This window comes from Diabrotica virgifera, chromosome 3 (genome assembly GCF_917563875.1).
Source record: "Diabrotica virgifera virgifera chromosome 3, PGI_DIABVI_V3a".
Lineage (NCBI taxonomy): Eukaryota > Metazoa > Arthropoda > Insecta > Coleoptera > Chrysomelidae > Diabrotica > Diabrotica virgifera.
The window spans coordinates 270,687,001-270,699,469 of record NC_065445.1 but is presented as its reverse complement, the minus strand read 5'-3'; the positions used below and the strand labels follow the sequence as shown (position 1 = coordinate 270,699,469).

The 12,469-nt window shown below is 33.7% G+C and overlaps 1 protein-coding gene across 1 annotated transcript in view; it reads left to right on the top strand.

The window, feature by feature from the left end:
* LOC114325557 (uncharacterized) overlaps nt 1-12,380 on the top strand; it is an 88,951-nt gene extending 76,571 nt beyond the window's left edge. The window contains exons 4-5 of the mRNA XM_050647393.1: nt 8,554-8,750; nt 12,114-12,380. Coding sequence (XP_050503350.1) covers nt 8,554-8,750; nt 12,114-12,348 — 432 coding nt within the window. The 3' untranslated portion in view covers nt 12,349-12,380. The remainder of the gene's footprint in view (nt 1-8,553; nt 8,751-12,113) is intronic.
* Nucleotides 12,381-12,469: the final 89 nt, after the last annotated feature.

The window sequence follows — 12,469 nt, the reverse complement described above, 5'->3', positions numbered from 1 at the left end:
GACTGAAATTATGTCAAAGTTTCACGAGGGACCAAGTCGATAATAATTTTAGAGATCGAGGGTAATTCGCTGAGATTATTTCATAAATAAAACTGTCTTTTTAAGTCATTTTAACTAATATTTTATTGATATCTTCACCTGGTACACTTTTGGATGGGGAAAAATTATTAAATTAGCGACCCTCATCGCTTCGACGAAATAAATTTTTGAAGTGAAAACTTCTTTAGAGACGTTGTGCACTTTTTGAATCGGAAAAAGTATTAAATTAGCGACCGTCATCGCGACCATGATCGCTTCGACGAAATAAATATTTGAAGTGAAAACTTCTTGAGAGACGTTGTGCACTTTTTCGATGAAGAAAATGTATTAAATTAGCGACCGTCATCGTTTCGACGAAATAAATTTTTGAATTGAAAATTTCTTTAGGGACGTTGTGCACTTTTACTTCACTTATTTCTATAATATGTATTAAAAATAATTTTTAGCATTTTTATGATTTGTGTACTCCATAGTTTATCACTTCTAGTACGATTTCGTCTTCACCTTAGCCTTTTTTTATTTCGCACAGTGCCAATTGCGTTTCTTATTTCGTCCCTCTGTTCTTCTTCTTCGTCTTCAGCCTTAAGTTATCCAACTTTGAACAAAGGCCTCCTCCAATTCAATCCAGTGTTTTCTATTTTGCGCCACTTGTTTCCAGTTGTGTGTTTAAGATCCAACATTTTTTACAACTTCTGGATAAGTAGCTGAGTGTTAGCAACAAAAAATAATTTTTTACTATTTTTCGATGTTTTCGTTTTTACCTGGTTGTTTTACTTTTTACCGGTGGTTTGATAGTAATTTTCTATCGTTGGCTATTTTTTGAATTATTATTCAATCTTCGCTTGTCCACTGCTGGACATAGATCTCCCTCATAATTTTTCATCTATTTCGAACTTGTGCCTCTTGCATCCAATTCCTATGACAACGTTTTAGCTCATCAGTCCTACGTGTTGGTGAACGACCTCCAGTATCAGCTTTGGTCCATCTGTTATATGTTATTCAAGCCACGTGACCTGCCCAGTTCCATTTTAGTGTTGCTATTCTCTCTACGTAGTCTAGTCGCAACATAGGGGGTCCCGTGGACACTTTTAGTTCGCGGCGATTTGATGGTGGTATTATAGGTTTTTTGATCGCTGAATCCAATGGAAGTGGTCTGGAAACCGAAATGTGGTGCGTTTAATTGATATAAACAAATTATGGTAAAATTAGGTATTTTCCAGGAATTATTAGAAGCCCTGTAAATAAATTGATAGAGTTAAGGTCTTCTCTGGTGTATTTTTGGTCGCTGAATCGAATGCGACTAGTCGCGATTACTCAAAATGTGTTCTTATTTTGTTAATAACAAAATTATTGTTTATTCGCCGAAAAGCTCGAATTGCGTTATCTACAGCAAGTTAGTAGTCTTTTTCATAGTATTTTTATACGCTAAATCGATTGTCACTAGTTGTGATAGCTTAAACCACGTTCCGACTTTCTTATTAATAAATTATTGCAAAAATAACGGTTTATAGTACGTTCACTCACGGTTTTTGGCTCTAAATTTTAAAAAACCACTTGGATTGACATGAAATTTGGCATACACGTAGCTAACACGTCAAACAAAACAAATGTTATTGTCCCGATGTCTGCCTTTACCCTGGGGGTGAGTTTCACCCCTTTTCGGGGGTGAAAAAAGAAACCCTAAAATTAAGTCCGCAAATGGATAAACTGATTAATTCTAAGCAACTTTTGTTCTATACAGTTTTTTCACTAAGTCAATAATTTTCGAGTTATTTGGTTTTTTTGTTGAAAAATGAAGATATTCACTCGCAAATAATTCGAAAAGTATTGACTTAGTGAAAAAACTGTATAAAACAAAAGTAGCTTAGAATTAATCAGTTTCTCCAATTCCGGACTTATTTTAAAGGTTTCTTTTTTCACCCCCGAAACCGCCACATTTGGGCTTCCAGACCACTTCCATTGGATTCCGCGACCCAAAAAACCTATATAGTCCAGAGAAATAAGATTTTTCTCGTGACACATCTCCCTCCAGGCCAAAACGAAATTTTTTGAGTAGTATGGACATCTATAATAATAACCTGCTTATAATATGTTTCCTGCAGCCGATTTTGATGATATACATAGTTATAAACAAATGTCTTTAGTATACTACTGTCTTTAATTCTTCAGGGAAAAACTAATTAAGGATAAACCCACTGCGTAAAAGCTAACTTCTAATAAATAGTTACAAATCAATGTACAGGGTGTATCAAATTTATGTCCCGCGTTATATTAAAAAAATAAAGTTTTTATTCTATCTTTGATTGATAAAATGATACACAATAATACATATTTATTTTCAATCCCCCTTCTAGCGAGCAAAGGTAGAGCTGATTTAAAAGTTCTTTGGCCTCATCTTTCCTATCAGCTATTAGTACATTATCATCTATAAACCTCACATGACTAATCTTTTCTCCGTTTATGTTTATGCCCTTATCGATCAGTTTTGCCCTTTTACATAATATTAAAAGCGTAGTAAACAGTTTCGACGATTATATTTTTTAAATGTTGATAGTATATCAACATAAATTGGTGCATGAAGGTTTAACAATAATTTAGTAATTCATGTCTTCTAAACAAATTTTTAAAAGCCTGTCTGCTAATGACAGCAATTTAAACACGTTTTGCCTAATGACATGCTTAAATACTATTGTATAAAATGGATTATTAACGCTACTTCCTCGATTTCCGTACAGTTTTTTAAATATCGTTGGTTTGTTTGATAATTTTTATTTGCTATTTTATTATATTTTTATCGCAAAATAAATTATTTCTATTATTTATAAAAAAAAAAAATAGTGAATTTTATTTATCAATAGCGATTAGTTATCTGTGTTGAACAACATATACGAAAAAGCAACAATCACAGTAAAATATCCACAACAAAATACCAACCAATAAAAATAAATAGAGGAATTAGACAAGGGGACACAATATCCCCAAAATTATTTATACAAGACATATATTCCCCACAACAATGGAATCAACATCAATGGACAACTGCTGAATAACCTTAGATAAGCGGATGACATAGCGGTGATGTCAGGCAATCTGAAAGATCTTAACGAAATGATGACACAATTGGACTAGGAAGCGAAAGAGATAGATCTAAAAATGGACTACACAAAACTAAATATATAACAAACGTAGAAGAGGACAACGAAACCATGCAAATAGGAACAAATACAATACAGAAAGTCCAGGAGTACATATATGTATATACCTAGGGCAAATAATGAAACTGAGTAAAGAAAATCAAACTGCAGAAATAAAAAGGAGAAAGAGACTCGTATGGGTGACATTCGAAAAAATGAGCTATATCCTGAATAACCAGAAATATGCCCAATACCTCCGCACAAAAGTACATCAATGTGTCCTACCAGTACTTACATATGGAGCACAGACATGGACCTTCACAAAGGAAAATATGAAAAAGATGGTCAAGACTCAAAGGGCAATAGAAAAGCAGATGCTGGGTATCAAGCTGAGTGAAAAAAAAAAAAAGAAAAATACACGGACCAGAAATAAAACCAAAGTGAAAGACTTTATCCCATCCTGTGACGGGTAGTTCTTTCAAGATAACAGACCCAGTAAAACACAGGTTAGAATGAAATAAATGTATTGAGGATATTTTTTACATACAGTTGAAAATTAAAAATAACAAAATAAAATAAAACAAAAAACAAAAGCTTCCTTAGCGGACGTCTGTAAAAAAAAAGAATGTGTGTGTGTGTACTTTGTACGCACGTAAGAAGTTATACTTCTATTATATGATTTCAACGAAATCAATATACTTTAAACAGTTTCTCTACTACTTTCCAAAAATTTTTATTAAAACAATACCAAAAATTAAAAAAATAAAAGAATAAAACACACACAAACATATTGAAAAATGCCACAAATGATTTCTGAACAATAATTGTTGTTAAAAATTTTAATTAAATACGTATTTTCTGAAAAAAATTATATAATAATATACTTACAATTATAAAATCTATAAAAAAAAATAACTTGCTTGGGGGTTGAACCCACTTCACGTCTATCACGCCGTACGAATGTCGAAGCGATTTTCCACTGGACCACCTTCGCGTATACGTCATGTGGGAATATACACAAACTAAACGTTTACACCATAAACTTTTTGACATTTTGTTTATTTATATGAATTTAATTAAATTATTAGTTTGATTTTTGTCGAATTAAAATACAACAAAATATAGAGTAAGAGAACGATATATTAGATGAAGATTTGTAGAAAGTTTGTTCGTAATCAGATTATGTAAATTAAAGCATTGCCTACTAATAGGGCTTTTCATTCACAGTCATTTGTTTCGAGCTTCTGTCATATGTCGTATAATCCGTGTATTAATAATATACACAGATTATACAACATATGACAGAAGCTCGAAACAAATGACAATCGATGAAAAGCCCTATAGGCAACTACATTATTTTTTTTTTACATTTTCCAAATAGATAGGTATGAAGATAATTTTTTATTGGAATACAACTAAAACATTTAGAATTACGTACCTGCGGCTTTTCAAAACTATTTAAAAAGTCACTATAATTATAAATTTGATTTTATTTCTGTCCTCACAACAATAAAAACTAATATATATAATATTTTTGTTTACCGATAAACTCCATATTGAACAATTATTGACAGATCATTTCAACACCCAATCAGAGCCCGTATAACGACTAATACCATACTGTCGGTGTGCGCATGCGCCCAGATTTTTAAAATTTCACCCTCAATGAAAACGCGCCTAAAGAAGTATAAATTCAAAAATAAAATTGTATTTATTACTATCAAAAGAAAATTAATAATGGAATACAAGAAGCAATTACGCACAGAGTCGCACCTCCTTACACTCCACTCCAGTGTAAGCACAAACACCCCCACAATCAAAAGATCAATAAGTATACAGACACCCATACCACTCCGAATCGGAGATGCCGGCAACCGTTTACTCTACGGCTACATGGATTCTGTTCAATTACTAGCGGCGCATCTCTTCACTACAGAGTTCCACCACCCAGATTGGCCTACCTGTTCACTACACTGCACTGGTTAGCCAAGGAGTCTAGAGCTTGATCGCTGCAAGTATGATTATTCTTCTTCGGTTCTCTCCTTAAATACACTCTCGGTTGCCCTACTTGGATCCCTCGGAGTAGAAGTGGAAATGAGTGAGGTTGCTCTGGTATGGGAACGCGTGCCGTTCTCTGCTGTTAAGACGTAAACAAACATGCAGCTAATTTGCAGGACAAAACAGCAGACAAAAGAGACGGAAGATGGAATGAAGTGATAACCCACTGGAAACCTTGTGACCATAAAAGAGGAAAGCATAGACCACAGATGAGATGTTCGGATGACCTAAAAAGATACGCACGGACCAGATGGACAAGATTAGCACTGAATCGAGAAGAGTGGAAAGATAAGGGGGAGGCCTACTTTCAACTTTGAACAAATGAAGGGAATAGATAGTATTGTGTAGGTTGTAAACTAGGGGACACTAAGTAGAAAAAAAAAAAGAATGTGTGTGTACTTTGTACGCACGTAAGAAGTTATACTTCTATTATAATATAATTTCAACGAAATAAATATACCTACTTAACAGTTACAATACAAAAAATTAACAATAATTACCAAAAATGAACCAAAACTTAACAATGCCAAATATTAAAAAAAAAGAAAAAAGTATGAATCGTCCGGGATTTGAACCCGCAATCTCGCGATTTTTTGATCTCTGGTCCAATGCTCTACCAACAAGGCCATCAAGCCGCATGCTACTTACCTTTCAGATATACATAATTATTAAAGACCGGATTATATGTTCCTGTTTTGACTGAAATATGTGCATATATATGTCTAAAGTATGAGTAAAATGTGTTAACAATATTCCATAAAAGTTTAAAATATGTTCCAAATATGTGGAATATGTGAAAAACGTTTTAAAGTAACAAGAAAATATGCATTAAATAATGTATAAAATTTTATTAAATAACGGTAAGTACATATTGACAAAATTAACCTAAATGTAAATATACCAATGTATACCTATCTAGTACCTATTACTATTACTTACGTTTCTACATTTTATTCCTTCTTTAAAAACAATTCACAATCAAATGTTCAATATTTTCAATAGTAAAATTATGTCGCCTATCCGTTAGGAGTAATTTGTATGTTGAAAAGCTTCGTTCAACATCAACTGATGTGATTGGTGCAAATTTTAAAACATTAACAATCTCCGCATTTAAATTGGTATTAACATCAAAATCGCTACAAGGAATTTGGTTTGCTTCCTCTAATAATTTTAAATCATTATTTTTCTGTAAAGTTTCAATACATTTTTTATTTATTGATTGTCCAATTTTTCCAGAAACTTTTTCCGCATTTTCCTTAAATTTCTGAATTAAATTAAGGGACTCTTGTAGTGGAAGCGATTCAGTTTCAATATTGAGAATGGTTTTATAAACAAATTCATAATTCGATGCATTTATAAACAAAGCTCATTGCGCAGTGATCTGTTTTCTAAAATTGATTCGCATTTTGAAATCGCACCAATATTTGTTTCTTCAAAACTTAAAATTAGTTCTTTTATAGGGAGAAAATGTTCCGCATAAAAACAGGCAGCTTTTAAATATGTTCCCCATCTTGTGATTATAGGCTCCGGTGGCAAAGGAGTATTTGGTAATTTTTCTTAATATATCTGAATCCTTAAAGGCGATTTTAAAAATATTTTCTTCACGTTGCTAATTAAACTATTAACTGTAGGAAATGAATTTCGAATTTCTTCCGCTACTCTGTTTAAACCATGCGCCAAACACGTCACATTAATTAAATTTGGATATAAAACTTTTAGTTGTTGGCCAGCTTTGACCATGTATGACGCAGCATCGGAAACCATAAGCAAGATTTTGTTAGGTAGAACAATGTCGGGAAGGAAAAAGTTCATGAAAGCATCATTTATAAACCTAACCATTGTTACACGGTTAACTGTCTCCAGCTGTTTACAAGAAATCAAATATGATTTACCAGGGGCGCTCTCATTTAAACAACCTATTAATAAATTTGCCATATAGCGGCCACAACCGTCGTTTCATCTACTATGAAATATATATAATTGTTATCTATAGTTTGGTGGGTTTTTCCGTAGCTGGGTTATTCAGTAGGTCTGTGACGATTCTTGTGACATCAACAAAAATTTCGCTAAATTTTTTTAAAAATATGCCAAAATATGTCAAACGGTCGCAAATATGTTCAAACCATCAAGATATGTTAAAAAAAACGAAAATATTCTAAATATGTAAAATTAAATTATTGTCAAACGCCTTTAATTATCATAATTCGTCCACATCCTGAAGCGTTTGATTGTATCTTTGATGGTTATCGATATGCAAAAAACATATAATCCGGTCTTTAATAATTATACATCACGGTGACAAGTGAAATATAAAAATAGATGTTTTTTTATTTTACGGCCAAGGAAGACAAATCCAAAGACACAAAATTATAATAAAAAACCTTTTAAACCACCTTTTTCAAATTGCGCAAGTTGTATTATTAATATTAATGTTAATAAATGAAATATAAATATTTTGACGTTTCACAATTTGACAATTCACTTTTAACTGCAGTGCCTTAAAATTTTTAAAGCACTAGTGCCTTAAAGTAGCATTTTTAACGCTCCTATGGAGTCCTAAAAATTGCATTTTTAACACGTTTGTAGAAAAATATATTTAAAAACACTAATATATTCTTTCCACACCTTTTCTGGACTGATACATACATAAATTAAAACATTTTGAAGTATAACTTCAAAAATATAATATGAAAACTAAAACTATTTAAAAAGGCAGTATAACTATTAACTAACCTTTGTTGTTTCTCTTCCCACAAATTTTAAAACGCAACAACCATACATAACCAAACCGTCAACCGTCCAAACCACAGCTGCGCTACAGCTGCCATATTGGATAATTTTTGACATGTCATTTGAACATCCAATCAGAACAAAGTTATAATGCGCATGCGCCCGGATCGTAGGTTTTAACATATAAAAATTCACCCTCATATCGCGCGTAAAGTCGTATAACTTCAAAAATGGAACTATCATACCCCTAGAATGACAGACACAAGAGTCATTAAAATATCAAACGACAAATCACCACGTGATAGAATAAGTTGGCTTAGCGCACAAAAGATGGAGTGACAATCTTCCATAGAGGCAACAACCCGCCAACGAACAAACAAAATTGGTTATATACACGAAAAAGACGATGAAGAATATTTGTTATGAAGTACTGATGTTTTAAAATGAGTCTTCCTGTAAATTTTGTAAAATAACATATTATATTTGGCAACCCACTTTTTAATGATTTACAACAAATATACTTAATGTAAATAGTGCTTACCTGTATCCACATTTTGTTGTTAATTTTCCTAAAACTAATAATTTGTTTTAGGCATCTGGTGGAAGCATAACGACCTCCCTTAGGCAATTTAGAAGAAAAATAGAAGAAAAACACCCTCATAGTGATAGCAACAATTCGTCAACGGCACCAAGCGAAAGTCATGTAGCAAGAGTGGCGCCCCACAGTCATTATCCTCCTAGACCCACTGCCGAAAATTACCGATTTCCACATCAATATCAAGATTATGGGTAAGTTCATTTCCTATATGTCTTCTTCTTCTTCTTGCAGTACCGTCTCCTATCGGAGGTTGGCTACCATCACAGCAATTTTAACTTTGTTCGCTGCAGCTGTGAACAATTGTATTGAACTGCACCCGTAGCACTCCCTTAAATTTCGCAACCAGGAAATCCTTTTACGTCCCACATTTCTTTTTCCCGAGATTTTTCCTTGGATTACGAGCCTTAGCAGGGAGTACTTTTCGCCTCTCATTATGTGGCCTAGATATTCCAGTTTTCTCGTTTGTATTGTTTTTAGGACTTCACATTCCTTCCCCATCTTCAGCAAAACATCTTGATTTGTCACTCTATCTGTCTATGGTATTTTAAACATTCTCCTATAGCCCCAAATCTCGAATGCCTCAATGTTTTTGATGTTTATCTTTTTCAGTGTCAAAGCTTCCATGCCGTACAACAGTACGGAGAAAACATAGAACCTTAACATTCTCGTTCTTAATTTCAAATTTATGTCCCGGTAGCGTAGGAACTTTTTCATTTTGATAAATGATTGTCTCGTTATTTGTATTCGCTTCTTAATTCTCTTGTTTGCTTATATTAGTATCAGTAAACCAAACCCCTAAATATTTGTAGGACGTAACTCTTTCCACTTGCTTATTATTTCTGGTTAAATTCACATTGATAAATTGAGTCTTTTTGATGTTCAATTTTAGACCATACCTCTTGGTAGGAGTGTTTATGTTTTCCACCAAATACTGTTTTGCTAGGTTATCTGTTACTATTAGCGTGTCATCAGCGTATCGTATATTGTTAATTAACTCTCCGTTAATGTTCATACCAATGTTTTGCTCTAGGAGCGCTTCTTGACATATTGTTTCGCTATATATATTGAATGGACAGAGTGGACAGAGCACACAACCTTGACGCACACCTCGACGAATCTTATTTTCTTCGGTTAACTCATTATCAACTTTGATTTTTGCTGTTTGTCTCGAGTACAACCTGGATATGATGTTAATGTCGCGACTGTCGATGTTTTTGTTTCTTAGGATTTCATACAGTTTTTTGTGCCTGACTTTATCGAAGACCTTCTCAAAATCTATGAAACCTACATAGACGTATTGGTTCACATCCAAACATCTCTGCATTAATACATTCAGACCAAACAAAGCTTCCCGCGTTTCCATTCCACTTCCGAAGCCAAACTGTGTGGCACTTATCTCCTCCTCTAATTTATTAAATATTCTTTTGTCGATTATTTTTAAAAATACTTTCAATGTGTGGCTCATCAATGTTATAGTCCTGTGGTCTGAACTCTCTCTGGCGTTATTCGTCTTCGGGATTGTGACAAAAGTAGAGGAGTCATTTCTTTGGTATGATGCCTGTTCTATAAATTGTGTTAAAGAGGTTCACCATTATTTCAAGTGTGTCGTCGTCTATAAGTTTCAACAATTCTACAGGAATTTTATCTGTTCCTGCAACTTTACCCCCTTTAGTGTTCCTTATGGCATATTCTACCTCGATTTTTAGAATTTCAGGCCCTGTTGTGTCGTCTGTAGGTTCTACAACTTCTATTTCTATATGTAGTAGTGTTAATACACTTCTTCTTCTGATGCCTATCCATGATAATCTTAGCTGCTACCTTGAAAAGCCCTGTAATGAATGTCGTAAACCAAGTCCTCAAGTTCCTGAGCCAAGATATTCTTCTTCTTCCGATGCCTCTTTTACCATTCTCCTTTCCCTGCGAAACGCATTTTAACAGGTTATATTTTGTTTCATTTCTTGTGATGTGGACGAAATATTCTAATTTTCTTCTTTTCACCGTGCACATTATTTCCTTTGGCCATTTGATTTTTTGTCCATCCGTGACAACTTAAGAATTCTTCTATATGTCCACATTTCGAACGTTTCCAGTCTCTTCGTTGTTGCTTCCATTAGAGTCCAAGACTCTGCTCCATATAATAAGATGGAGAATATATCGGAGGAGTCTGAGTTTCAGTTCTAAATTCAAACTGTGTGATTTGAACAGCTTGGATATTTGGATGAATGCTCCCCTTGCTTTTTGTATTCTAGCTTTTATTTCTTGGGAGTGGTCCCACTGCTCATTTGCCAAAGTAGTGCCAAGGTACGTGTATTTTGTCACACGTTCTACTACTTTTTGTTGATGGTAAACTGTACCCTCTCAATTCTTTCTTTGCTGATTATCATGACTTAAGTTTTAGAAATGTTAATTTTTAGTCCATATTTGCTACTAACCCCTGCTACTTTGTTCATTAAAAGTTGTAACCCATGTGCAGTGTCGGCAAAGATAACGGTATCATCGGCATATCTAAAATTGGTTAATATTTCGCCGTTTAACAGGATTCCTGCTTCCATGTGTTCTAGGGCTTCTTGGAATATTGCCTCTGAATATAAATTAAATATAAGGGGTGACATTATACATCCTTGTCGGACTCCTCGAAGTATTTTTATATTCTCTGTTACTTAATTATTGACTATAACGGAAGCTGACTGATTCCAATATAAGTTCTTGATTATACGTAAATCTTTGCCGTTCATTCCCGCATCTTGTAAAACCTCCATCATTTGGTTTTGTTGTATTGTATCAAACGCCTTTTGTTAATCGATGAAACAAGCGTATACACTAATGTTCATGTCCCGACAACGCTGGAAGAGAACTTGTATTGAACAGCGAACATATACTGAACAGCGCTTCTCTTGTTAATAAAACTTTCATAAAATCAAATTGCGTTGGGGATACTTGTTCTTCGCAGATTCTGTATGGCCTTCTATGTAATATTTTTAAAAATAATTTCAACAAATGTCTCATTAAGCTGATTGTTCGATAGTCACTACACCTTTTGGCACCTTGCTTTTTTTGGCAGAACTATAATATCTGATCTAAGCCATTCTCTAGGTATTTTGCCACTGTGATATATATTTCGCTGAATATTCTAGTTATTTCTTTCTCTTTTTTGATTCAATCGATTATGTTGAATAATAAAAAAGTTAGATATTTTAACATTTTTAACAACTAGCTATTTTTTTCAACAATGCAGGGTGTTTCTAACTTGTGCGACCAACTCTAAAGGGTAATTCTACATGACAAAGGAATGACAGTTTGCTTTATAAACTTATGTCCGCAAATGCTTCGTTTCCGAGATACGGGATCTTAATTTTTTTTTACAAACTGACAATTTATTTATTGCTCTAAAACCAGTTGAGATATGCAAATGAAATTTTGTGGATTTTAAGAGGTAGTTATTGCCCATTTTTTGACATACAATTAAGAATGTTACATTTACCATTGGCGTGCATAGTACCCGTATATTATACATTCAAAATAACTTCAACTAAATATTTATTTATATTTTCCAGATTGCAGCAACCTGTAAAATACTCCGAGATCTCTGAACCACATCCCTCGCTGCAGGACCACATATCCCCGTCGGTAATACAGAAAGCGAAGAGTAAGGAATATATGGAAATGTGCAATGTTCAACAACAGCATATGAAACCGGCCTACGACCATCTAAATGGCCAGCAAAATTACCCCGAACCAAATGTGCATCCACATTCACAATATATGCACAAGGAACCGCAGGTATGTTGAAACTACTTCTTCTTCTTCTTCTTCTTCTTCTTCTTCTTCTTCTTCTTCTTCTTCTTCTTCTTCTTCTTCTTCTTCTTCTTCTTCTTCTTCTTCTTCTTCTTCTTCTTCTTCTTCTTCTTCT